The sequence below is a fragment of the Miniopterus schreibersii genome (genome assembly GCF_964146895.1).
Source record: "Miniopterus schreibersii genome assembly, chromosome: 5".
NCBI lineage: Eukaryota > Metazoa > Chordata > Mammalia > Chiroptera > Miniopteridae > Miniopterus > Miniopterus schreibersii.
This window is the reverse complement of record NC_138106.1, coordinates 8,897,545-8,925,491: the sequence shown is the minus strand read 5'-3', so window position 1 is coordinate 8,925,491 and position 27,947 is coordinate 8,897,545. Positions and strand designations below refer to the sequence as shown.

The window sequence follows — 27,947 nt, the reverse complement described above, 5'->3', positions numbered from 1 at the left end:
TGTTAAGACCGTCCAGTCTATGCACTTGCGGATGATGTGGACAGTCAGTGCTGGACACAGCACCTGTTCTTACGAGAGGCAGCCAGGCCAGGCACCATCTCCATGCACAGAGCAAGTGTGTGTGTGTGTGTGGAGGGGTGGGGTGGGGGGTGGGGGGGGTATGATAAATGCTGGCGGGCATATGAACGGTCTGAGAGTCCAGTTGGCCTCTCAGGTCCCTGGTGGGTATAGACACATGGAAGCTGGGGAGCAGGACGTGGTTCAAAGCCTTTATTGGACTGGGGTCTGTGTATACAGGGACATGTAGGGCTTGCTATCACAGCTCTGTTTGATGGGGGCTGGGGACCTGGCAGCATAGCCAGGAGGGCTGGCAGAGAGCCTTTGGAGGGTGCTGGAAGGTGGATGAGAGTCCAGGGATGACGCTGGGCTGAGGGGGAAACGGCCTGTTGAGGAGGGTCTGGAGCACGCCCTGGGATGCCTCTGGGGGCCAGGGAGGGTGTTGAGAGCAGGGCGTAGCTGGAGAGAGAGGAGGGGTAGAGGGTAGCAGTGCCCAGGGCTGCAGGCGCCTGGGAAGAGCTGGGGATGGGAGGGGGAGCTCCGCTCCTGACTTTAAACCCACACCTGGCGAGATCGAGTCTGCAGCGCTCTGGATCTCTCTTGGTGGGATGTGAGTAGCACCACGGACAGGAGGACAGAGCCTGCAGGGCTCGGGGTGCGAGCCGGGGTGGGGTGGGGGGCGCTAGCAGATCCAGCGGATGAACCTGTCGAAGAAGCCGGGCTGGGCCAGGCTGTCATAGTTCTTCTCACGGAAGATGGCAGCCGTGTCGCCCAGGCTGATCTTGGAGAGCATGTCCATGTCCACATCGTCGCCCACAGCCACCACGGTGGGCACCACGTTCTGCTTGCGCATGGAGTGCACCGCCTCGTCCAGGCTGTCGTTGCCTGTGACGCCGTCCGTGAGGAACACGAAGGACAGCTCCGCGTGGCGGCGTGCCCCGGCCCGAGCGCCGAGCACCACCTGGTTGATGGCGTGCACGATGCCTGAGCTCACATGTGAGAAGGAGTTGAGGTAGCGCGCACTCTCCAGCGCCTCATGGATGACCGTCAGGTTGGAGGTCAGCGGGAAGGCCACCTGCTGCTCGCGAGGGCCCCCGAACTGCAGCAGGGCCACACGTGCGTTGAGTGGGTCATCGTCCCTGCGTGCCAGCGTCAGCCGCCGGGACACCTCCTCCACGAAGCGCCGGGCCTTGAGGAAGTTCTGCTCACCTAGTCGCTCCGAGCCGTCCAGCAGGAACACGATGTCCACGGGCCGCTGGGTGCACTGGGCCACATACAGCTCTGGGGGGAAATAGGGGTGGTGGGCAGGGGCGACCCAGGTGAGGCCCTCGCTGGCCCCACCCTGGCCCCACCCTGGCCAAGCCCCTCTGTGCCACAATCTACCCGGGTGGTATCTCCTCTCGGGGTGAGCCCACTCTGCCATACCCTGCACCAAATCTTTTCACGCGCCCGCCCACTGGAGCAACACGGACAGCTGGAGCTTGGGGGGCTATACCTAAAGTCACCCATTGTTGGGAACCCCCACAACCCCTAAGCAGGGGTCCAGAGTCCCATACTGTATCCTCGGATCCTCACTATCTCCCTTGGTTGTGCCCCCACCAGGAAATGCCCCCAAACCTGAGGACGGAAGGCCTTTTCCACCCTACCTCTGCCCAGTGCCTCCTCCAGGCCCCCCAGGCAGGAAGGGGTCAGCAAAGCCCCTTCACTTGGCCCAAGAATTGGAGGCCCCTAGAAGGCAGTCCATGGGGAGTGAGGGTGGGAGAGAGGGGTGCAGAGGCTGTCATCATGTTTGTAATTATGTAAAAAGACCTCATGAAGACCCTGGCCCTGAAGACCCCTGGACACAAGGACCCACCTACAGCTGTGACCCCCTCAGTTCCCTGTCCCAGGGCTGCTTGGCACTGGCCAGGCCACATCTCTCTTGGCCCTTAGAACATTGGAAAGAGAATGAGCCCATGTCCCCTCTGACTGGACAAGGCTTTGGTGGGCAGTGGGCACAGTTGTGGCCAGACCCCTACAGTAGCCTAGCTGACTCACTGTTGCCTGAGACCCTTGCCCTCTTCTGGGCAGTGACCAGCCCTGGACATGCTGGACAACATGGGGGCAAGGCTACAACCAGGACTGAGGCAGGGCCTCTGGGGGATATGGGCACCACACACAGCCTGAAAACCTACTCCCCACACACGTGGGACCACCTGCCACAGACATGCAGCCAGGCTCCTTCCTCAACTCTAGGCGCCACTGGGGCTGGGCGGGGATGGGGCTGATCCTCTCCCTCTCGTCCAGCTCCTCAGCCCCATGGGCACCCCTCCTCAACATGGGCCAGAAAGGACTCTGTTCACAGCCCAGGTTTGCCCACCCGTGGGGCTGGCTGCTTGGGGATCTCATTAGGAAGGAAGTCCTGACTCGCAGCATCAATGCCTGAAGGCCTCAGCCCAGGACTTGGCTCTGGAGCATCTCCCACTTGCACAGGTAGGCGACTGCTGTGGACCAGCCCCCAGCCAGCAGCAGCCACCCCAGCACATCACTCAACCACAGCAAGGCATTCACGTTCTTTGTTTTTCAGCTTTTATAGGATGTTTAAGATGTGCTCACAGCATCTGAAGGACACTCCCCCCCTCGCCGGGTGTGTCACTACGAGGTGCCAGGAGCCAGCAGACAGGGTGCTTTAAGGAGCTTATTAATGATGTAGCTTATTTTGGTAGCAGTGCAAATGAAGAGCAGCTTCTTCTTTAAATGCACACAAGTTCTTTGAGTACCCTGACCTCAAGTCCTACAAGCAGACAGACATGCGGGGAGGAGGCTGTTTTGGGGGTGTTTTTCTCAATAAGGGATGACTGGACACAAGGGCAGAAACTGAACCAGGAGTGTTGAGGTTTTTAGGGGGCTCTGCTCTTCCCTTTCTTCCCTCCGCTGACCCCCACCCATGTCAGGGAGCCTGGGCAGCAGGGAGGTGAGTCCCCGCTCCCGGGAACCAGGTGGGGGTGCAGACAGGACCAGTGACAGGGGCCCAATTAATCTGGCTGCTGGGGGAGCAGGCACGTGTGTGTCTGAGCATGCTTCCACAGTCTTAGATGGGGAGCCCTTGATGCTCCCTGAGGGCTTGGGCAAAAGGAGGAGGTGGTGTCTGTGGTCCCTCCCCAGACTGTCGGCCAGCGGCTTTGGCAGGTTTGCCCTAACGGGTGACTCTTACTTCCCCTAAATGTGTGAGACAGCTCAGCTAGATGAAGGGTGATAGGGGTCCGCTGAATATTGTCTCCCCAAAGATGCCTATGTCCTAATCTCGAAGCCTGCGAATATGACCTTATGCGGTGAAACAGGACTTTGCAGATGGGCCTAAATGACAGACTTTGAGATGGAAGATCGCCTGGGGCTATTTGGTTGGCCCTAAATGCCACCTGTGTCCTTATAAGGGAGGCAGAGGGAGCTTAGTCTACAGAGTAGAGGCCATGTAACCATGCAGGCAGCTAGAGGCTGGGAGAGGCAGGAAGGACCCTCCCTGGAGGGAGTGTGGCTCTGTTGACACCTTGATTTTGGTGTCTAACCTCCAGACTGAGAGATTCCTGCTGTCATAAGCCCCCAGTGCATGGCAGGCAGCCCAGGGAGCGAATGCGGCCCAGCTGGAGAAGCTCTGGCCTGAGCATTGGCAGCCCTATGGCTTCAGCAGAGCGCTAGTACAGTCTCGGGGTCGCCCACAATGTCCCTGTGCACCAGCTTAAAAGTGTCAATGAACAGCTCCATCCAGTCCTGCCGCTCGCCTCCCGTGGCAAACTTGGCCCGCTCAGCGGTGTAGACCATCACGGCCACCAGCCTGGAGTAGGCGGCCGGGTCTTGCGTGAGCTCCGTGGCGTTTAGCAACTGTTGGATCTGGGGGATGGTCGTGGGGAAGGAGGCGTCCGGGCCCTCTTCCGTGCGGAGGAAGGTGACCGGGGGCGCATCGCCAGGCCGCGGTCCATCTGCGGGGCATCCAGAGAAGGCTTTAAGGGACTTGATCAGTGTGAGTGGGCCTCCAGTTGCTCTCCTCGGGCCTCTCCTCAGAGATGAGTTAGGACCAAAGCCAGGAATGGGGCTGAAGCTCAGCGGAGGGTGGAACGAGGAGACAGGGACGCCACAGTGCCAGAGCTAAACAGGAGCATTGGAGGCCAGCAGGGCACATGCCGAGGAGATGGGAGCAGAAGGCCTTCTGGTCCCCACAGACCTTAAGAACTACAAGACTCTCAGCTCAAACAGCTGCACTGAGGCCTGACCAGACGCTAGTACGGCTGCTGACCGCTCAAGGCCGTGCCCTGGGATGACCCTAGCTCTTTAAAACCCTCCCCGCTGCCACGAGTATTTACTGTCTGTTACGGCCCAAACCTGGTGACCAGACCCCTCTCAGAACAGTTACTTTAGAAAGCTTTCAGTTACAAAACCTTCTCTGTCCTTTGAGACACAAATTTTCCCCCTCCCAGGACTGTCCCCTCAGGGACCCAGGAGCAGCAAACACGCAGGGGCACTCTCGCTCTCTCTCCTGGGCACCTGACTTCAACGTGTGTCACTGCTTCCTGTCCTGAAGGTCTGAGAAGTCTGTTCCTCCTCTGGGTACGTGCCAGTCAACACAGCCAGGTGGCCTGGTCACGTGGACCTCCCCTTCCTTGCTGCCCCCTTGCCCTCTGTGCACCAACCAGCCTTTAGTCAGTCCCTGCCTCTGTCCGGGGTAAGTTGAGCTCAGGTTGCCCTGGACCTCCTCACTCTTGCAGTAACAATCTCAGAATGAAATCTGTTTTTCCTGCCTTTGCCCTGAGCCCATCTTTGTTTCTCTTTGACATACTCGTGGTTCTGACACAATCAGGCTGGGCCTCTGGGTGGACAGGGCAGTTTGGCCCAGAAGGTCAAGGCCATGCCATAAGTGGCAGCATCCCCCCACCCAGCTCCTGTTTGCCACCCCGAAATGCCGAGGACACAGTCCAGCCTGTGGCAGGTCGGAGTTCCCGCGTGTCACGGCACATTCTACAGTCACGTCTGCTTTCTTTTCTCTGGTCACAATGTCTGTTTTACTTGGAAATTTCTAATCACTTTAGAGGAGGATGAGTTTGTGAGTTTAGTAGTAGGGAGGTAGTCAAAAGAGGGCAGGGAGGGAACACGGACTTCAAGGGGCCCATTTCTTTTCTCTGCCAGGTCCTGGAGGCTCAGGGAAAGTGAGGCACCTTCCTAGGCGCCAGTGTTACTCTAACGCCGATACCAGACAAAGACATCACAAGAAAGGGAGCTGCAGCCCGAGATCTTTCATAAGCAAAGATGCAAAAATCAACGGAATATTAGCAAATCCAATCCAATCAGGTACTCCATGTCTAAGTGAGGTTTGCCCCTGGTCTGCAAGGCTAGTTCAACATTCGAAAATCAATTATCGCATCTGTCACATCAACAGGCTGAAGAAGAACCTCACGATCATATCAACAGACCCAGACAGATCATCTGACAAAGCCCATTCATTCACAGAGGACTTCCACAACTAGGAGTGCAGAGACCTCCCTCAGCTTGGTCAGGAGCAGCTATAAAGAACCTCAGCTAACGTGGAACAACAGTTGTTCCATGGACCACTGGGATGCTGGGCCACTGCTGGGCCTGGGCACCAGGGCCTGGCATCTGGTTTCTACCCTAGAAGGATCACGTTTACTATGGGACCTACCCCAGGAGGACTAGGGTGTCCTGGGGGCAGGGGCACAGTCTGTGGGCTGGCTGGGTCTCAGTGCAGACCCCAGCCCCTCATCCTGGGAGGGAGGGAACTTTTGGGCAATACCTCAGGTTTCAGGTTGGTTCTGATCACCACAAACAGTCGTCCCCATGGGGACCCCAGGCCCAGGCAGTATCTGGGATGACCCCAAAACTTGGTCACAGGAAGGACTTCAACAAACATTTCCTTGGAAGTTCTTCGGAACAAGTGGGAACCCTGACCCCCAACTCAACACATTCCTTCCCTCAGGCACTTCAGCACCTTTGAATCTGCCAGGTGGGTCCTGGCTGCCCTGAGAAGAGCCTGTGCACAAGCCCAGGAACACTGACTTCACATGCAGATGTGGGTGTCCTCTGTTGACCTCCAACACGGCCCTGCCCCCTCGACGGCAGCCCCACCTTCCAGAACCAGCTCCAGTCCCCACCTCAGAACTCCCTGGAGTGGATAGGCAGGTGCCCACATCCCAGTGTGAGGGGCCAGCAATGGCTCCAAGACCCAGGTGGGCAGGACGCATGGATTGCCAATGGGGCCTCAGCTCCTGTAACCCCTGGGCACCTGCCTGGGCTCTGTGGCCCTAGTCACTGTGTAGCTACAGAGGTAACAGCATGATGCCCATGGAGTGACAATGCTCCTTTGACCCTTTCCCGGGTCTCTTTGGGACCCCTGGGGGACAGCCTCTGCGTGCCCCCAGGGCCCTAGTCTCGCACACAACGCACCACATTGGGCCAGTGCCCTAGACACAGCTGAAGCCTGCTCCCAGAGGGAAGATGGATGAGCCAGCAGGGGGAACCACAAGGCCCGAGCACCTAGGCATCAAGCGCGGGGCCAGGCCATAGCACTCCCTCCCTACATGTGCCAGGTGGGTGGGGTGGCTGGCCCCTCCCAGCCCTCTTCTCAGACATGCTGAGGCCTACGGGGCAGAGAAACCCATGGTCTAACTAAGGAGGGGCCCCCACAGTGCACTTCCTTGCGAATTCCTCTGGGCCTTGGTCACTGCTAGTCTGGGGGGTTGCTTAGCGGCTCCCCGTGTTACCTGTTTGGCAAGGAAGGTCCGGGCACACGATCTGGGGGTCTAGGAGAGAGGAAAAAAGGCCAGGGGTACTGGTCAGGCTCCCTCAATGGCCCACTGATGCCCAGCCCATTCCCTCCCGATGTCCTCTTTCCTCCTGCAGGGACAAAGGCTGGGAAGGCAGGGGGAGGAGGGAGGCCCAGTAGCCACTCACCTGGGCACAGGACGTCCTCCATGTCGTCGATGAACTTCTCGGCCACTAGGTCGGAGAAGAGTGTCATGTTGCGCACCTGCTGGGGCTTGTCGCATGCAATGGAGTTGAGGTTCTCGCTCTCGTGTTTCTCATTAAACATGTCCCCGATGCCGATGGCTGTCACCGTGACCTCGTGGTTGCACAGCGCCCGCAGGTTGAGGTCGTCATCCCGGGGGTCGTGTCGGCCATCCGTGATGACCACTGCGAACACGCGGGTCTTTTTGCGCCGGCTCTCCTTGATCAGCTGGTTGTAGGCGAACTTGAGGGCTGAGGGCGTCCAGGTGCCGCCCGCAATCCACTCGAGGTTCTTGACAGCCTCCTTGAAGCTGGACAGTGAGTTGATGCGCTCATCGTCCAGCTGGATGGCCTCGAAGGTGCCCTCATGGCTGTACTGCACGACGCCGACTCGGGTCCCTGCGGGCCCAGGCGTGGGGGTGAGGGGCTGGCCGTCACCACTCGCACTCGCTACCCTCAGGTGGGGGCCTGGGGACCCTCAGCCAAGCTAATATCCCTCCCAGAACTGGATCTCAGGGCGTCCTGCCTGTGGTCGGCGTAGCTGACCTGTCTCGGACTTGGGGTCCTTGGCGATGGCCCCGAGCCTGTTGACCACATTGATGACGAAGTTCTTCTCCAGGGTGAAGTTGGTGTAGCCGATGCTCTCAGAACTGTCGATGACGAACACCACGTCCAGGGCGCCACACCGCTTCTCACAGTCTGTGGGCGGGCAGAGGGGCGATGGCTGCGTGCACTGACCCCAGCCAGGAATACACCCCAGACCACAGGGGCCCAAAGCCAGGCGCACAGTGGGAAATGATCACCGCACCACAGGGGCCCGAAGCCAGGCGCACAGTGGGAAATGATCACCGCAACACAGGGGCCCGAAGCCAGGCACACGGTGGGAAATGATCACTTTGACGATGATCGCCCCCTGCCCCCAGCATTGGACAAGAGCCTGGGACAGCCCAGCAATGCCACTGTGTGGGGCCTGAGACTCACCACAGCACCCGCATGTCTCCCGCACGTAGGTCATGACGTCGCACTCCTGCAACACAGTGGGTCAGCCCAGCCACGACAGCAAACCCAAGAGGGACCTAAGGGTGCTGCTGTAGGGAGAGTCTGTGGCCCTGCTCCCCTTGCCTCTGACCTGGTCCTGCTCACCTCATGCTAACTCACCCCTGCTGACTTTGCCTCCTGACCTTGCACTGACCCCACTCCTGCTGACCTCGTCCCCTGACTGTCCTTGTTGCCCTTGCTTTTCGCTTTTAGGAGGGAGGACACTGATTCCATCCCCAACTGACACCTACCGTGAGGCCGGGGTCTCCAGGGGGGCCGGGCTCTCCCTGGAGGAGGAAGGATGACAGTGAGAGGTGACCACAGTCACGGGTGAGGCTGGGCAGGGTCCCTGCACACTGATCCCGTGCTTCCACCATGGGCAGAGCCCTGTGGTGCAGGGTGTGTGTTGGCCTGCCTGGCCCAGAGGATATGGCCCGAGGGCCGAATGGACCGTCCACTGACCTACCTCGGGTCCTGGGGATCCTCTTGGCCCTCGAGGGCCCGGCTCACCAGGGGGACCCGGATCTGCCTGCGGAAAAAAACCCACAGGTTGGCTCAGCAGACACCTGCACACCTCCCTTCCTTCCAGGGTGAGGGGAAATAAAGAGGGTGGGAGAGGGAGGAGGGAGAGGGAGGAGGAGGGGGGAGGACACTTACAGGCTCCCCCTTTTCTCCTTTCCGGCCAGGTGCTCCTTTCACTCCAAAGTCGCCTCTACCCCCCTGGGACACAGGACACACACACGTTAGTCCCCGTGGAGGGAATATCTGTGGGAGAGCTCTGCTTGCCCCCTCCCAGTTTCTCCAGACCCCCAGTGGGTGTGCGGGAGACACTGGATGTACTTTGTCCAGAAACACCTGTGCCTGGCTCTGGGGGTCAGTGGCATGGCAACAGGACAGGGCATTTCAGGGGATCGAGGTTTTCGGTTTGAGAGAGACTAGTACTCGGCGGGCTGGCTACCGCACTCAGCACGCAGCATGGGGCAGCTGCTGGCGGCCACGCGTGGGGTGAGGGGCGTGGCGCTCCAGCCACGGGAACAGGGCACAGACCACCCAAGGCAGCTGCAGAGGGGCCCCTACGTACCTCGGGGCCACGTGGGCCTGGCTCGCCTTTTTCCCCCTGGAAGAAAGCGCGGGTGGGGGTTACTCAGCACAGATCCCGGAGGGCTGATGTGCTGACCCTGGGACATAGATGGGGACCTGGAGGTTTTCTGCTGCCCCCTCCCTTCCCTCATGATGGTCTCAATTGTCACAGTCTGGGTGAATGCTGCCTGTGCTGCATCCCACACAATTCCTGGGGACCTGTGTCCGCACCCGACCTGTGAACCCTGAGCCCCCTCCGCACCCTAGCCCCAGGATGGACGCCCTCCAAGGAATCAGTGAGACTCTGCAGGCATTCCTGCCCCTCCCTGGGAGCTCCCATCCCATGCCAGGGCTTACAGGCTCTCCTCGGGGTCCTGGGTAGCTGAATCCAGGTCTGCCGGGGTCTCCCTGGAGGAGAGGGAAGGCTGGTCAGGGAAGGTGCAGTGGGAAACGTGAACAGTCAGCGTGGACAGAGGCCCAGTGGGGCTGGGTGGCTGGGCTGGTGGGGCGGGGTCTTGGGGAGGGCTGTTACAACCCAGGGTGAGGACAGGAGGGGCTGCCTGGGCCCCTGTCGTCCTCCCACACCACGGGCTGGCAGGCACACTCCAGGCAGCCTCACTGTTGAGCTGGAAACAATCTAACCCCCTCCTTTCCGCTCCAGTCCAGCCAGGAGGGAGGGGGCCTACCTTTGGGCCAGGCTGTCCTGAGTCTCCTCGGGGACCAGCGTCACCGGGGTCTCCCCGAGATCCCTGAGGGCAGAGAGAAAGCAGGGAGTTGGCACAGAGACTGACTGCGTCCAGCTCTGACTACCAGGCAACACTGAGCTTCTCCCCTGCTGCCCTGAGGGTCATTGCCAGGCTCCTCCTCTTCCATGTACCCCCTTTAGGGCTCCCAGGCTCTACCCTTGCCTCCTGCTCACCACCCCACCAGGATGTGAGGTGCACAGGGACTCAACCCCTGTTCTACTGCCTGAATTTGCCATGGGGACAGTGTCCTGCTGAGGTCAAGAGGACCCAAGTGGCACTATAGAGCAAGGGAGTGAGACAGTGAGGTTGAAGAGCTGACAGGGGCCTGAGTCCTAGAACTGCAAGCCCCTCCCAGGTGTCTTGCCACTGACCTGCTTCCCGGGCTCCCCGAGAGCCCCAGGGGGGCCTCTGGGTCCAGGCAGGCCTCGGTCTCCCTGAAAAGAAAGGGCACCTCAGAGACCCTGTCATCAGCACTGCAGAAGTTGAAGGGTGGGGAGGGGGCACTGGTGCCCTCCAGGAGGTCCTGGGCATGGCCTTGTTCCTCAGCCCTGACCACAACAACGGCCCTGCCAGGGTCTGCAGGGAGGGAAGGGCAGGGGGGGCAAGGGGAACCAGGCTCAGCCCCCTCCAGCCAGGGTGCTGGGTGCCGCCTGCCACTCACTTACCTTGGCTCCTTTGCCGCCAACCTCCCCAGCCAGGCCCCGGGGCCCCTCAGGGCCAGGATCCCCCTGTGAGAAGAGAGGCCCAATTATCTGGTGCATGTGTGGGAGGAGGTGAGGGAGGGGAGCATTAAATTCCCTGGAGAGGACCCCAGATTGTGGAGGGTGACCCTGAAACAGCAGCCCTGCCGGCTTAGCCTTTAGCAGCATGGGTAGGGATCACCCCATTCCCAGAGGAGGAGGCCCCTCCTTCAGGCCTTCACCCACACCTTCACTTTCAGGAAACTCTGATTCTGCCACAAAGACAAAACATCCTGCACCAGCTCCCGGAGCACGTGTCTGTGGCGGGATGCTGCGGTGGAGCGGCTCGCAGGCTGCACAGCTTGCCTGCCACGTGTGGGCTCGGCCGAGCCCCACCCAGGTTCCTCAGCAGGTAGTGCAGGTGGGGTGACCTGCTGCCTCGTGCTTTCTCAGACCGCGCAGGGAGTGCCCCCACTGACAGAGCGCCTGGGGTCACTTCTGTTCTCTCTTGTCACGGGTACCATCAGCACCAGGGTGAGAACCCAGTGCAGAGTCAGACATGGAGACCGCGCCCCATTTCCCAACACGGACACTCACCTTCTCGCCTTTGGGGCCCTCGCTTCCTGGGCTGCCCTTGGTTCCAGGGTCTCCCCTGCGTCCCTGCAGAGAGTGGGTGTGTGGGTGGGGGCCCTGAGGGTGCTCACTCTACCCATGAGGACTCTGGCTTTGGAGTCTGGAGGCCCCTCAAGAGGACCTTGGCCTAGACCCTCATCCTCTGCTGGGTCGGTCTGGTCCCAGCCAAGGAGGACTCCTGGGCAGCTGTCAGTCCAGGCTGAGTTTCAGGTGACATGACTGGGCCCTGGCTTGGACTCACTGTGGGTGAGGTCTCACTCAGCTCACTTGTGGGCCAGGTCAGGCCTGAGGATACACCCCCTGGAGGATCAGCCCTGGGACTGGGCCCTTCCCGCCCCGAGGCAGGACACTCGGGGTTGTCTTGGGGGGAGGCTGAGGATGCTGTATGGGATCCATGGAGTGTGTGCCCAGGTTTGGGACCCATGGAGTGTGTGCCCAGGCTTATGTTCAGCCTTCAGGGGTGACCTGCCAGGAGGGGCTGGGCAGGTGGGCCAGAGGAGACAATGCTCTAGACCCTGGACTTGGGTCTGAGGGGTGTGAACTCACAGCCTCGCCTTTGGGTCCTCGGGGCCCAGGCCCGCCTTTGGCTCCTTTCACTCCAGAACTTCCTGGGGCTCCATTGTTGCCTTGATAGCCCTGTGGAGAGGTAACAGCTCAGCCAGGTGGGATGAACTGGGCCACCTAAGCAGTTTCGGCCTTACTTGGTCAGGTGGGACCATGTTTGCCTTGGGGAGTGGGTGTACCGTCACCTGGTAGTGGAAAAGACAGGCTGGGGGCCTGCTCAGGGCACAGGGCTGATGAGGGCATCTGCTGTCCCTCCTGCCTCCCACTCTGTGAGTTCAGTGGGCACTGCTGGTGTGTGGCTGGGGCAGGACAACAGGGACCCTCAGGGGCACTTGCCTTGCTTCCCTTGGCCCCGTCATCTCCTGGAGGCCCTCTGCGTCCTGGGCGGCCAGGGTCCCCCTGGAAGGGTTTGGAGAAATTAGCTTCATATCCCCTGGATGCCAGCCTTGGGACAGGACTCTGGAGGGGCTGGGAGAACGGCCTTCCCCCTCCCATGTCAGTGGAGCACACTCTTGGGGGGCAGGGCCCCTATGCAGCCCCACAGACACGGCCCTTGTCTGAGGGTGCTGGCTTCTTGGGAGAAGGTTGCCCTTCCTGGTCCTCCAGTGTCCTAGGCAGCCAGGGGAGGGGATGCAGGCAGGTAAAGTGACACCTCAGGTGGCCTAAGAGGCAGAACCCCCACAGGCACCTGAGAGCCTTCCACAGGAGTCCCCTGGAGGCCTGGAAAAAGGGTGGGCTTGTTTCTGTGGCCATTTAGGCCCCTCACAGTTGCCTGAACCAGGACACATGGTCCTGAGTTAGACACGAGCTGGTGAAGCCCCATGAGGGCACCCTACAACTTCCCAGGCAGGATACCCCTAAGCCTCCTGCCCCTGACTGCCTGGTCTGCAGGGACAGGTCCCCTCTGCTGTGCTTCTTGGCCCAGTTGCCTCCGCCAGAGGCCAGGAACTGCAGCAGGGAGAAGGCCGCTTGGAGGGCAGTGACACTGGTCTGGTCTGGCCACCACCACCTTGGCTAGGCTACCTACCTTGGCACCTTGGTCTCCGGGTTCCCCAGGGCTGCCTGCGTCCCCTGGGTAGCCATCGAGGCCCTGTGAGAGAAGGGGGAGAGAGGCTGTCCTGGGTCTCTTACTGGGAGCTGCACTTGGGGTTTCCCCATTAGCCCAGGGCCAGCTCACATGGGGGAGGTGATCAGCCTCCCCAGTGTATGGACTTGATGCTCTGCCTGGGTCTCAGTGGCTGGAATCCAACAGAGCTGGACAGGCCAATCAGACAAACCTCAGAGATGAGCCCATCAGGACGCTGGGAAGCAGCTGCCCCAGAGGCCATTTCATCCAGCTGTGGTCAGGGACCCAGGCTGATCGCTGGGTGGGGTGTCAGGGACAGGTAGGGCAGGGCTGAACGAAGAATCCAAGTTCAGGGACTCCCAGCTTCCCCACCGCTGTCTGGCGCCTGGTGCCTCCACAGGGGTGTAACGTTAATGTGAGGAGGAGTCAAGGCCATGCTTACCCGACTCCCGGGGTCTCCCTTGCAGCCAGGAGGTCCAATGCGCCCCAGCTTGCCCTGAAAGAGGATAGGGGAGCAGAAGATATGTCAGGGTCGAGATTTAGGGGACAATGCACCAATGACAGGTGTAAATGTGACTATGTGTTTTAATGGATTGGCTGTTAGGTAGCATCTCTGTGGAGGTGGGAGAGTCTCTGGCTGCGGCTGTGAGCATGAGTGTCCACAGTGCTCCCTCCACATGTGTGCATGCCTGTGTGCACATGTGACGTGTGCCACATGTATGTGTGTGCATGTGTGATATTTGCATGTGTGAGTGCACATAATGTTTGTGTACATGTGTGTACATGTGTGAACCGCTACTCAGGCCAATCTGGGGTTCTGCAGAACAGACTGGGAAGTTCCTGCAAGGTTGGGCCTTGGTTTTCAGAAGCAAATGTCCATTCCTGCTCTTGGAGTGCCCTTATTGGTCCTACATCTCCTGGACAGCTACACACTGGGACTGCTGAAGCCTCAAATTGTGGGCAGCGGCCCCAGGGAAGGATCTGAGGGTCTGAGGAGGTTCTGCTCATTCCTACGATATTCGAGATGCTGCTGTGTATGACCCTCATGCCCAGCCCATGATGCAGTCTGAGGAGCACTACCTTCTGTCCGTCGGTCCCGTTCTTGCCGGCGAGGCCAGAGGCACCCTGGAGGGAGAGGGAAGAAGGGATTCTCATTAGCCCCGATCGCCATCTCCTTGGAGCAGCAGGAAGGTGGGGTGCCCTGCTCACCCAGCCCACCACCTGGCTTACCTTACGCCCGTCAGCTCCAAATTCTCCCTGCGCAGAAGGAAAGTGAAACCGTTAGCTCAGGTCTCCAGCATCACAGACCCACTGCCATAGGGGCCCAAGTCTGCCTTCGGCCAAACACGAGGCCAGAAGGACCTCAGAACAAAGCCACCACCAGCATGAAGCCGCATCATGCCCCCAGCAGGAACCACAGGCTTGCTGAGGACACTGGGGAGTAGGAGCCGAGACTCAGGCTGTGTGGAGTCTGGCTGCCCAGAGTTGGATTCTCACCTTCTCTCCTTTGAAACCAGGAACACCCTGAGGTTGGAAGGAAAGAAAAGCAGCATTATGGTGGGGCCTATGCATGGGACCCAGCAGCCCACCAGAGTGGGTGGGGTCACCAGCCTCGGGTGGAGAGGCATGAACGGGGCTCAGGCTAGACGCTTGGTTTGGGGACAACACTCAAGATACTGAGGTGCTTCACTTCCTTGGGTCAGGGGAGGGGAAGGAGGGCTGGCTGGGCCAGAGACATCCTGATCCGGTGGGCATCCTGGAACCACGCAGCTCTTGGCTTGTCCCAAGTCCCCAGCCACTGCGCCAGGGCCAGGGGCAACTTGCCTTGGGTCCTGGGAATCCGATGGGACCTTCAATACCTGGATCCCCCTGTGGAAGAACAACAAAGGGCCATTGATGGAATCTCAGCCTGGAGAGCAGGAGCTGCCAGAGGGGGTGGGGGGACACTTACCTGTCGTCCCTTTTGTCCAGGCTCTCCAGGCTCACCCATGTTGCCCTTGGCTCCCTAAAAGCAGACAATAGAAAAAGGGTAAATTGAGGCACAGAGGAGTAGAGTAGGCCACCAGGGACCCTGTCACTAGCTTCTGGGAGGTGGGAGAGTAAGAGTTTTGGGGCCAGCATCGTTTGGCTGCTGGTCCCACCTAGGTGACAAGGGCAACACCACATGGGAATGTCCTAGAGTAGGGTCAGCTGCCCCGGAGAATCCTGGCCTCTGTCAGATCAGGGTCCATTTTGACCATTTCTCTGAGCTCTGACAGACAGCCCCAGGTGGAGAGGCTGCCAGGTCTCTCTGCAGGGGCGGCTCCGATCCCGCCGGCCTGGGTGGCACCCACCCTCACACTGCCCATGACACCAACTTGTTTACTTCATGAGTATTTTAATGGCAAATCTTAATTTAAAAAGTGTCCCTACTTTTCTCAAAATGCCATTTAAAAGGAAGTAGATAAAAATGGAATTTGAGTTCCTTCAGGGTCAGAAGCGTTGAGCCCACTGAGGTTTAGTTGGTCCTAGATTCATAGTTCAAGAGGGGTCGGGGCCTTCCTGGCAGGGCAGAGCCCAGGGTGGCCTGCGTATCTTACCTTCTGTCCGCGGTAGCCCTTGGGGCCAGGGGGCCCGGGGATCTCCAGACAGCTCACCTTGTAGCACTGAAACAAGAAGCAAGTGCAGCATGAGGCCAGAATGATGAGTCCCAGCTGAGAGGGAGGGAGGGTGCTGTCCAAGCCCCTGGCCTGCTGGGGGTGGGTCATCCTGAGCACGGGGCTGGAGATAGGACCAAACTCAGGAGCCACCCACCAGGGCAGGGCTCTACGTAGGTTCTAGTCAACTTTTGGAAACCGAGGCTGGGTTGAGCAATGACTGACAGTAAGCAAGGATTAAACAGCAGCTGGCTAGGCATCCTTGTGCTTGCATTTTTACATCACTATGTTGTGAGCACCTTTCTGGGGAGGGTGTGCTTGCAGGAGCCTAGCCGAGTGTAAAGCACTCCCTCCTGGGCTGTGAGCTGGTGCTGGGATACACAGTGACAAGGAAATGTCAGGGACCAAGGGCTACAGATTCTACACTGGACACCTAACTGGCCGTCCATCTTCTCTTGGCCTGGCTCAGGTGGACGGAGTCTATCAGTCCAGAGGGCCACCCTCAGACTCAATGCTCATCCACTTGGCTTATGCAAAGTGGATGACCCTAATGCCAATCTCCTGGGTTTATTTATTTATTTATTTAATTATTTTAAAAAAATGTATCTTTATTGGTTTCAGAGAGAGAAAAGGAGAGGGCGAGAGAGAGACAGAAACATCAATGATGAAAGTCACTGATCGGCTGCCTCCTGCATGCCCCCGACTGGGGATCAAGCCTACAACCCGGGCATGTGCCCTGACTGGGAATCAAACCCTGATTGCCTGGATTCTAGGTCAACGCTCAACTGCTGAGCCACGCCCGGCTGGGCCCTCCTGGGTTTAAACAGTCTGGTTTGGGTCAGAAGTCCTCTGTCCCAAACTCAAGAATCTCAGGCCCTACATGGAGCAGAGGGGTCTCTCTCCTTTGCCTCCAGGGAGTGCCAGGGAGCTGGCAAGGCGAGGCGCGTAATCTTTGCTGGGTCAGCGCCTCAGAGGCTGCAGGGCACACCTGACGGGGCTGGCATGGACAGAAATGCCTCTCACCTCTCCATAGGCCTCATGTTTCTGCAGAAAAAGACAGAGAGAAACCCTGGTTAGCCATGAGCTGGAAATCAGAGCAGCTTCGCATCTGGCAGAAGAGAACTCAGGACATTGGAGCAGGCAGGACCCTGACCAGAGCTTACCCCCTTCAGTCACCTCATTCACAGAGGGGTAAACTGAGGCTGATGCCCAGTGATCCCAGGGCTCTAGACCTCACCCTCCGCCCCACACCAAATGGGTGGACGGTAGCCCTAGGAGGATGGGGCACTGTGGCTGCTCACCATGACCTTGATGATGCGGTTGATGGTGTCCTGGTCAATCTCGGTGGAGTCTGGCCGCATGGTGGCATAGTTGCTGCGGTAGAGCTCCTGGGGTGTGCTCGCGATTTCGCGCAGGCCCTGCTCATTCAGGTTCCGGTTGGGGGCCACCGCGAAGAGCCGGATGCCTTCCTCCCGGGCCCGCTCAGCCTGCAGCTTGATGCCACCGCACGGGCTGCCAGTGACATGGCCGTCGGTGATGACCACTGCGAAGTTGACCACATCTTTGGCCCCGAGCTTCCGGATCTCCCTGGTCATGTTGCCCAGCGCGCAGTCGGTGAAGGTGCCGCGGCGGAAGGAGCGGATGCCCTGCAGGCCCTTGATGAAGGAGGCCCGGTCACTGTCCGGTGGGCTGAACACCTCCACCTGGTCGGAGAAGTGCAGGCCGCCGTAGCGCCAGCTCAGGGCCACCTGGTCCAGGTACAGCTCGTCCTGCAGCTGGCTGATGAACTGCGGCACAAACTGCTGCATGTGATAGAGCAGGCTGTCGGTAGGGGACTGCATGGTGACGCTCTCCGAGGTGTCCAGCACAAAGTACACATGGACCGGGCAGTCGGCTTTCTCTAGGGGACACAGGAGGAGTCACGGGGCTGCACATGGAGGGCCTGTGGTAAGCCATCCTGGGGCCCCGTCACGTGGGTGGTCCTGGGCTCTGCCCCACACTGGCCTCACCTGCGCAAGGGGCCCTGGCTCCCAACCAGCTGTCCTTGCTGCCCCCTTTGTTCACCCCAGGAGCTCCAGACCCCGTGGTTGTACCTGGGCAGCTATTTCGCTCAGAGGTGTCGGGTGCGATGACCTCCTGCTGTTGGGCATGCAGGGTCCCCAGGAGGCCCCAGAGCAGGAGGGTGGAGCAGGAGCCTCGGAGTATCTTGGCAGTACCCATGGTCCCTGACATCCTGCAACAGGGAAGAGCAGCTGCTGCAGACAACACTCCACTGAGAGTGTCTAGGAGCCCCTCTGGTCCCCATAGTTCTCACCTCCCATGGTGGGGGTGGCACACACTATGCGTCAGCCAGCATCTGGGCTCAGGGACTCTGGGTGGGGGCCACAGACATTTAGTGGGCATGAGTTTTGGGCTCAGTTCTGGGTGGTAAGATGAGCACTTTCACCGCTGTCCCTGCCCTGGAGCCTGGGTCTGGAAGACAGGCAGATCCTTAGGAACTGAACTGCCAGTGACCCATTCCTGAGGACAAAACATCATGGAGAGGGTGCTGGGAGCAGGGCAGAGGGGTCAGCTGGGGGTGACTGAGAGGAGGGGCATCAGGGGAGAAGTGAGGTCCAGGATGGGGTGGGGATAGGCCTTGGTCCTTGATTCCAGCTGTCTAAATGGCCCCACATCAATCGATTAGGAAGAATGGCCTGGGGGTGGAATATAGGGGCCAAGGTGCAGATAGGCCTGCGGGGCCGGCAGAGAGTAGGTGTTCAGGGTTGGGGACCTTTCCCAGAGCCAGTTACTGTGCTCTGCCCTATTTCCATAAATCTGAGGTTTCTTTGCCACTTGCTGCTCCCTGTGCCCAGGCCCACCCTGTAGCCACACAGACAGGGAGAGGACCTGGAGGCTGGGGCTGGCTGGCTGGGCTTTGGGGACCAGATGTGAGAGGAACGAGGACTTTCTGTGGGAAGGTGAGGAAGGGGCTTGGCTCAGCTATTCTGGTGGGGACCCCTGCAACCTGGTTCACACAATTCACCACCACCCTGCCACCTTTCAAAGCTCCAGAACACAGGGCAGAACCAAAGAAGATGCGGCCCTGCCAGGAACTTGGGGCCCTGCTGGTGGGGAGCAGCACTAGCTGGCTAGGCCCTTGCAGGCCTGGGGGTGAGAGGTGGTGCTTGGAGAGCTTTGGGGGAAGCAGAGGCATCAGGGGCACTTTAGTGCAGTTTTCCTGGTGATGCTCCTAAATGCTGTGGAAACCTCTTTTGCGGGGGCAGGTGTTATTACACCTGGGTTTACAGTGAGAGGGGCTAGTCCTGGCACAGTTGGGGGTAAACAGGACATGATCCTGCCTCCCTGACACGGGGACATGTTTAGGACGAGAGGCCATGATCCTGCAAGTAATGGCTGTGACCCTGTCGTAGGCTTTGACAGGTGCCGAGATCAAAGCAGCTCAGTGGAAGCACCAGGGAATCCAGGAGGGTTGCAGGAGGTGCCAGACGTGCCAGGCTGAGAAAACCGGAGAAAGGGGGCTACTGGCTGGGCAGAAGCTGGTTCTAAGAGGAGGGCTGGAGACAACCCAGTTCAGGTGGGGGCTGAGAAGGTAGAGTGAGGGGCATGCCAGGACCCTGAAGAAACTGGAGGCCACAGGGAGTTGGGCTGCGACAGTCAGAGCCAATGGATCCATCAGCCACTGGTAATGGCCACTGTGGGATCTTTGTCAGGGGGGCCATTCAGGGCTGAACACCGGGATGTGGGCACAGCTGTCCTCCACTACCCTTCACCCTGCTGCCCCCATGGTGGAGAGACCCCAATGGGGGTGCCGTGGGTCCCACCCTGACCCATCTGCTCCAGGTGGGGAAAGAAGAGGACCAAAAGGCCAGAAAGACTGCCCCCCAATTGGCCCTGCTCTCCGTGTGTGTGCATGTGCACCCCCACACGAACCACACCCCCCCCACATACACAATGCACACTTAATGAGTTAAAAGTGGCCCACATAATAAAGTATACTGGTGGAAAATAGTACTCTTTGCTCTAATTCAAAAAAGGAATTAAAAAAAGAATTTTTCATTACAGTGTCATGATAATGAAAAATTTCAAAAATATCTACTTAGGGAATAACACAATAGTAACAACAAAAGACAAGAAACACCTAAAGGGAAAAATAGTTTTGGCATTGTGGTAGACAGCTCCCAAGGAGGCCCCCAATTATTCTTGGCTTCTGGTATCCGTGTCCTTATGAAATCTTCTCACACACTGAATCGTCGCTGGCCTATATGACCAACAGAATAACCTGGAAGTGATGGTGTGTGACATCCAAGAGTAAGTCATGAAAGATACTGTGGCTTTTGCCTGGCTCTCTTGAATTGCTTGCTAAAGGGGAAGCCAGCTAAATATGAATACTCTCAAGCAGCCTTTGCAGATGCCCTTAAGTGGAGGAAATGAGGCCTCCAGCCAACGGCTGGGGCAAGTGACCCTTCTTAGAAGCAGACCCTCCGTCCCAGTCAAGACTTTGGATGACTATGACCCTGTACCTATCGTGACTGTACCTGATGAGGGCCCCTGAGCTAGAATCACCCAGTCAAACCACTCCTAAATTCCTGAACAGAATAAATTATGAGTTAGTAAATGCTTATTGTTTTAAATCTCTAAGTTTTGAGGTAATTTATTATCTGGCAATAGGTAATTAGTAAAGGCATCAAACTTTTCTCCACAGTATTGCAGACAGAAAACAGTGAGATAATAACCTTGGAATTCTGAGAAAAATAAAATGAACCAACAATATCTTCCAGTCAACTTATCTGTCATGTACAAGAATAAAAGTCTCGGGGTGAAAAGGGGTTCAGATCTATGCCACTTACATACCATTACTTAAAAAAATTCAGCAAGGAATTTTAACAGAGAAATAAATAAAAAAGCAAAGAAACTTGAGAAATACCATAAAATATAGAAAATGAAGGGAAAAAGAGTCAGGAAGCATAAAATTAAATGCCAGAAATATTACACAGATCAGTTGTGACAATAAACGTGAATAGTTTAAACTCTCCTGTTAAAGACAAACATTCCTAAGTTGGGTCAAAAAATGAAACCTATCTCAATGAGGTTTATGAGAGTCAGACTTTAAACATGTCACAGATGGTGCAAAGAAAATGAACTGGGGAGAGGGGGATGCAAATGAAAAGAGAGGGGCGGTGTTGTATGAGAGTAGGTAGAATTTAAGACAGAAGAATGAGGATGGGGCCAAAGAATAGATAAAGGCTGCAGCCTAGTTATAAATTTATGTACTAAATTTCACAACATAAAATTGTATAAAGCAAAATCTGAAAAAATGAATAAAAAACCGACAAACTCAAATCATGGTAGAAAAGTAACTCATCTTTTAAAGTTATTGACAGATTACACAAACAAAAAAAGAGAATCTGAATGTCATGTTTTATAAAATTTGATAGTAACAAGTAGGAAATAGGATTTGGATAATGTGAATAAAACACATACATATTATATATTTATGTCTCTGAAACCTACAAGTAGGGAATATATATTGTTCAAATTTTTTTTTTTAACTTTTTTTTTTTTTTTTTTACAAAATTTAACCCTAGAGTAAGCCACAAAGAAAGCTTAAATTTAGTGTATGTTTTTTAATTTGGAAAGTATACAGATCAAATTCTCTGGGCCACAGTGAAAACCTTGTCACTAATAAAACACACAAAAAATTATCAAAGCCCTTCAAAACTCTAGATTAAAAAACTTTCTCTTGCAAAAACTACATAGGAATTAGTGACAATGAGATTGTTACACATAAAAACAAACATGAGAAGACCAAAGCTATAATCAGAGGAAAATATATAGCCTTAAATACTTTTTATAAAATAAGAAATTAGTGACAAATTAGGCATGTAGTTGAAGTAACTAGGGACAAAGAAAATCAACAAGATGACTCTCAGGAAAGCAAGAGAGAAAAACATTAAAAAAATAAACCAATTGATTAAAAAAATTCCCAGAGTATAATAATAAACATATCTAAGAGCTGATTCTTTTAAAAGGCCAATAAAATGGAAATATTTTTAGCAAGTCCAATCAATAAGTACAAATACAGAAATGCACAAATTTAAGAATAAAAAAATAATATATGAGAAAGGTTGTTGTGGCTATTTGTTTTTTAAGAGCACATAGTACATGTAGCTCAGAAAAATAAAAATAAAGGGTGATGTGGAAACATGCTATCAAGTGAAATGATTCAATAAAATTACAGTAATTAAGCATTTGTGGTTTTGGTTCTGGAATAGAGCAATGGACCACACAGTAACAGGCATAGCAACATACACAAATTGAGGAAATGAGATGGTGGCAGGACTAGGACAAGGGTTCACAATATGAGTAGAAATAAAGGTAATCCTACCTCACTCAGGGAACCCAAAAAATCAAATCTCAGGAGAAGTAACTGAGTGCAAAACATGGACCCAAAAGTCTTTGAAGAAAATAGAAAGGATGAAATGACAATGAAATATCTTCTATGATTACTCTCCACCAGACACTATGCTACATCATTTAGCACTCACAACAGTCCTTGGATATAGGTACTATTATAATACCATTTCATAGACGAGAGAACTGAGAGTAAGTGTAGGTAACTTGTCCACAGTGTTCAGCTAATAGCTGAGGCACTAACCCAGCAGGGGCTTTATTACAGATTCTACAGAAATGAAAAGGATTATAAAAGAGTATTATAAATAATTGTAAGCCAACAAATCAAGTAACCTAGATAAATGGACATATTCCTAGAAACACAAAACCCACAAAGATCAAACCATGAAGAGATAGAAATTCTGAACTGACCTATAAGTAGTAAGGAGATTGAATCAGCAAATGAAAATCTCCTGACAAAGAAAAGCCCTGAACATGATGGCTTCACTGGCGAATTTGACCAAACATTTAAAGAAAAACTAACACCAATATTTCTCAAGCTTTTCCATTTCAATTCATCAAACTTCAATCAAAGAGGAGGGAATACTCCCCAAGTCATTCTAGGAGGCCAACATTACCCTTATACCAAAGCCAGACAAAGACACTACAAGAAAAGGAAACTACAAAGTAATATCCCTTATGAACTTTGGTACTGAAGTCCTCAATAAAATATTAGCAAACAGAATTCAGCAGGATAGCAAAAGTGTTAAACATCACTACCAAGCGGGGTTTATTTCTGGAATGCAAGGATGGTTCAACATATAAAAACCTATCAATGTAATATACCACATTAACAGAATGAAGGAAAAAACCCTCATAATCATGTCAATTGATACTGAAAAAACCTTTTGATAAAATTCAACACCCTTTCATGATAAAAAACACTCAACAAACTAAAAGTAGAACGAAACTACCTCAATATAATAAAAGCCATATATGAAAATTCCATAACATACGCCATACTCAATGGTGAGAGACTGAAAGCTTTTCCTCTAAGATCAGGAACAAGGCAAAGATGCTCACTTTTGTCACTTCTACTCAACATAGTATTAGAAGTCCTAGCCAGAGCAATTAGTCAAGAAAAAGAAATGAAAGGCATTCAAATTGGCAGGATAAATTAAAATGATCTGTTTACAGATGTTATGATCCTACATGTAGAAAACCCTAAAGATCCCACAAAAAGAAACTTAGAATAAATAAATTCAGCAAAGTAGAAGGATACAAAGTCAACACTCAAAAATCAGTTGCAGTTTTGTACACTAACAATGAACAATGCAAAACGTAAATTAAGAAAATAATTCCATTTACATTAGCATCAAAAGAATAAAATATTTAGGAATTACCTTTACCAAGGATGCGAAATACTTATTAACAGAAAACTATAAAACATTTCTGAGAGACATTAAAGATATAAATAAATGGGACCATATTCCAATGTTCATGGATTAGATGTAATATTAAGATGTCAATACTACCAAAGTGATTTACAGATTTACCAAAATTTCAATGTTGATTTTTACAGAAATAGAAAAATCCACTCTAAAATTCATAAAGGGCCTCAAAAGACCCCAAATAGCATAAATAATCCTAAAAGATAGGAACAAAGCTGCAGAATTTATACTTTCTGATTTCAAAACATACTACAAAGCTACAATAATCAAAACAGTGTGGTAATGACATAAAGATAGATAACCTAGACCAATGGAATAGAATAGAGAGTCCAGAAATAACTCTCGTACATATAGGGAAATGATTTTCAACAAGGGTGTCATGATTATTCAATGGAGGAAAAGACAGTTTTCAACAAATAGTGCTGGGAAAACTGGATATCCATATGCGAAAGAATGAAGTTGAAACTTTACCTAACATCATACATAAAAAATGAACTAAAAATGGACCCACAACCTAATGTAAGATCTAAATCTATAAAAATGTAGAACAGGGCAAAATCTTCACAGCATCAGATTCAACAATTCTAGGATATGACACCAAGAGCACAAGCAACTAAAAAAAAATACACAAACTGGATTTCATAAAAATTAAAAAGAAAATTTTGGGTCAAAAAGCAACCTACAGAATAGGAGACAATATTTGCAAATCATTTTTCTGGTAAGGAATTAATATCCATAATATATAGAGAACTAAAAATCAAAAACAAAACCCCCCCAAACATCCCAATTAAAAAATGGGCTAAGGACTTGAATAGACATTTTCCTAAAGAAGAATCACAAATGGCAATAAGTACACAAACAGATGCTCAACATATTAATTAGGGAAATGCAAATCAAAATTATGAGATACCACATCACACTCATTAATATGGTTACTATAAAAAAACACCCCAGAAAATAAAAAGTGTTGAGAAGAATGTGGGGAAACTGGAGTTGTTTGGTGGGAATGTAAAATGGTAGAACTGCTGTGGGTAACAGTATGGTGGTACCTTAAATAAATAAAAGTGGATTTACCACATGATCCAGCAATCCCACTTCTGGGTATACACTCAAAAGAATTCAGAGTAGGGTCTCAAAGAGATATCTGTATGCCCATATTCATAGCAGCTTTATTCACAATGGGAAAAACATGGAAGCAATCTAAGTGTCCATTGATGAATGAATGGATAAGTATAATATGGTACATACATACAATGGAATATTATTCAGCCTTAAAAGGGAAAGAAATTCTGACACATGCTACAACATGGATGAACCTTAAGGAAATTATATTTATAAAATAAACCAGTCACAAAAAGACAAATACTGTAAGATTCTAATTACATGAGATATTTAGTAACTCAAAAATCATAGAGCTAGGAGGTAGAATGGTGGCTGCCAGCGGCTGGGTAGAGAATGGGAAGTTAAGTGTTTAATGGGGATAGATTTCAGCTTTGTGAAATGAAAAGAATTGTGAAGACTGATGTGGTGATGGGCACAACAATATGAATGTACTTAATACCATTGAACTATACACTTACAATGGTGAATATAATTTTATATTGTGTATTTTACCACAATTTTTAAAAATTGAGGGGGAAAAACTCTTACATACATATTAGTAAAAATCAGCACCCATGAAGCAAATGGGGAAATCATAACCTGGCAAGTAACAACACTACAGTCAGTGATCAAAAATGTTGAACCACACAAAAACCAAGAACATTCACACAAACCAAGAAGGTTCCATTCCTCATCTATGAAACTGGCAAAGAAGAAAAAAGACAGCAACACTGCCCTTTGTCTGTCCCTGGTGACAGACACCCGGGTCCTTCTCCACTTCTCTGGTGGGCATCTGACAACAGCCTTGAAGGCCTTGACACTTTTCAGAAGTTTTGACCCAGATCCTGCTCTACTGGGAGTAGGGGCTCCTCACAGCTGGGGTCCCCACCCTCCCTCTGCTCATCACAGTATCTACAATGGGCTGCCATGAGGCTGACCTACTGGTGTGGCGTGGGTGTTGACATGTTTTAGGTTCCCAGCCTGTCTGTGGAGAATGTTGCTCTATGATATGGCCTAAATCCAATGTGTGCCCCTCGGGTGGGGGCCAGCCCCCCAGGGCCTGTTCGCTGAGCTGTATCCCACAAACCCTGCTTCTTTGCAGGTGTGCCCCATACCAGGGTCCCCCTGGTTTTGCAAAAGAAGCCAAAGGAGGGACTGACCCATTGGAAATGTGAGCCTTGTTTAAAAGGAATCAAACTATTTGTGTTTTTCTAAAAACAATCACAAGAGCGAGGTTTTCCCAGCATGATAAAGTCTTTTGTGGCTGCAAATATGATCTACCTACACTCCATGCACCTGGAGACCTCTAGCAGCCCTGCATTAATCCTGACCTCATTCTACAGATGAGAAACCAGAGGCTAAAGAGGACAGTGGGCACCACTCCCTCCACAAGAGAGCCAACTGTGCTGGCTGGCAATGTAGTCGCCACTGGCGTGGGTGTGCACTGCCCAGGGCAGGGGCCTGCACTCCACCAAGACCAGGTGGCTCAGTGAGTGGATCAAGCCTTACTTTCCCCCTGGATATTGCCTTCCCTGTGGCTTCCTCTGCAGACAAGGCCAACAATTGCCCCCACCAACTGTGGTCTTCACAGGCCTCCCAGGTCACTTTCAACAGCACAGCATGGTAGCTTCAAAGCAGCCAGAGTGGCCCAGAAGCCTACTGAAACCCATGTCCAGCCAAGGGAACACACCTGGGCCCCGGGTACCCAGCCCCTCCAGTATGGCCAGGAGATTCTGAGTCACCTATGCATGGAGGCCCAGGCTCTCTCCCGGGTCCCACTCTCCTTCCTCTGAATGACTGAAACAAGGCAGACAACTTTCCTCCTGGAACCCCAAATGCCTGTCTGGCCTCCTGGCCTCCGATGTTAAGCAAATGTAAAATGGTCTTATGGTCAGAACGATATTGAAAGGAAAAAACGAGGGAAGTCTATGAATCTCAAGCCCTATTCTTTTTGAGCATCCATCTAAAAGTGAAGTTCCGCTCTTCTGGGACAGGGGCCATATTCCAGGTGGGCACCGGGTGGAGTGGTGGGAACACCTGAGCCACCACACTCTGCTGTTTTGTGTGTTGTTACTGTGTTACTAGGGTCAGTAGGCCTCTCAGAGGTTGACCCCCCCTCCCCATGCCCTAAGAGTGCTGGGCTCTTGCAGCTCTGCTGGGATAAGTGAGGAGTCCTGGGTGGGGCGGGGCTGGGCCCAGCAGAGAAGCCACCACAGGTGAGATCAGCTGGGCTCCCACCTCATTCCCTGCTAGGACCACTCAGCCCCCTGCTTAGTCTCCCCAGCAGACTTTGAGAGGGGAAGCTGGGGTGTGAAGGGTGCCTCCGGCCTCGGCCTCGGAGGAATTGCGGGAAGGCTGGGTTGTTGTTGATCCTCAGGGTAGGGGTGTGTGAGCCATCCCCACTCCCCACTCCCCACTCCGTTTCTACCCTTGGGGTATCAAAGACCCCCTCTTCCTCTGTTTCCCCCAGAAGCTCATTCTATCCTGGCTACTCTTTCCAGGAGGAGGAACACCCTCCCCCTCAGCCCAGGGGACAGGGGCCAGCATCACTGGAGACCTGTGCCCATTTCCACATCAAAGGGGGGGGGGGACAGGGGACGACGACGACAACGACGGACGGACACGACTCTTCCCAGGGGTCACTTAGGCCGTCATACCCCTGAAGGTGTCCTCCAGGCCACAGATAACACCAGGACCCCGCATGGGTCTGACTGCAAACGCTCACCCCTCCAGCTATTTGGTGACTTGGGGAGGTGGTGAGGCCCCAACAGACAACCGAACTGCGGCATCTTAGCGCTGAGCCAGGAGTCGGGCGGAAGCCTCCTGCTCCCAACTCTGTCCCAGAGGCAGCCAAAGTGGGGGCAGTGCACAACTCGCCCCCCCGGCCCCCCGCCGGGAGGAGCTGTGGTCTCGGGCTGAGCGGCTGGAGGGGGGCGGCGAACGAGGGCCGGTTACCGCCCGGGGAGCCCGTCGGGGCGCCGGCCCGGGGAGCGCACCCGGGGGTCCGCGGACCCGGGTCCTCTGCGCTCCGGCTCGGTCCCGTCCCGCGGACTTGCCAACGAGCAAACCCGGCTCCAGGCAGGCTCCCCGGGTCCTAGGGCCGGACCACAGGTCCCCCACTTAGTGGGTCCCCGTCCCGGGGTCGAGGGGCGCTTACCTGGCCCCGAGAGCGCGCGCTGGGCGCCCTCGCCGTTCACGTCCCGAGGAGGCTCCGGGTCTTGACCGACGAGAGCCGACGCCGAGCGGGCAGGAGGGAGGGGCGGCGGGAGGGGCCGCGGGCTTTATACCGGCCCCCTCCGCAGCGAGGCCACCGGGGGGCGCTGCGGCCCCGCGGATGGGCGGGTGGGGGACCGAAGGGGGAGCCCGGGAGCGCCGAAAGGGAGTGGCAGCGGGAAACCTCCCCCTACCCTATGCGACGAGGGTGGGGCGCAGCCACCTCTCCGGAAACTGTGCGGGGCAGGCGAAGCCAGAGGCCCTCCCCAGGCCCGGCCGGGCCCCCTGCTGCCCCCGCC

General features: G+C 54.3%; 1 protein-coding gene across 1 annotated transcript; it reads right to left on the bottom strand.

The window, feature by feature from the left end:
• Positions 1-256: 256 nt before the first annotated feature.
• COL6A2 (collagen type VI alpha 2 chain) lies at positions 257-27,676 on the bottom strand. The gene is made up of 28 exons (XM_081139023.1): positions 27,593-27,676; positions 17,584-17,723; positions 16,792-17,390; positions 16,514-16,534; positions 15,434-15,499; positions 14,806-14,859; positions 14,679-14,723; positions 14,352-14,378; positions 14,085-14,111; positions 13,935-13,979; positions 13,297-13,350; positions 12,816-12,878; positions 12,125-12,187; positions 11,771-11,860; positions 11,189-11,251; positions 10,577-10,639; positions 10,283-10,345; positions 9,852-9,914; positions 9,523-9,573; positions 9,167-9,202; positions 8,743-8,805; positions 8,552-8,614; positions 8,337-8,372; positions 8,029-8,074; positions 7,594-7,746; positions 6,994-7,446; positions 6,804-6,842; positions 257-1,338 (listed from the first exon to the last, which is right to left on the bottom strand). The coding sequence occupies exons 2-28, from the start codon at positions 17,720-17,722 to the stop codon at positions 740-742; spliced, it is 3,084 nt and encodes a 1,027-aa protein (XP_080995149.1). The 5' UTR covers position 17,723; positions 27,593-27,676; the 3' UTR covers positions 257-739.
• Positions 27,677-27,947: the final 271 nt, after the last annotated feature.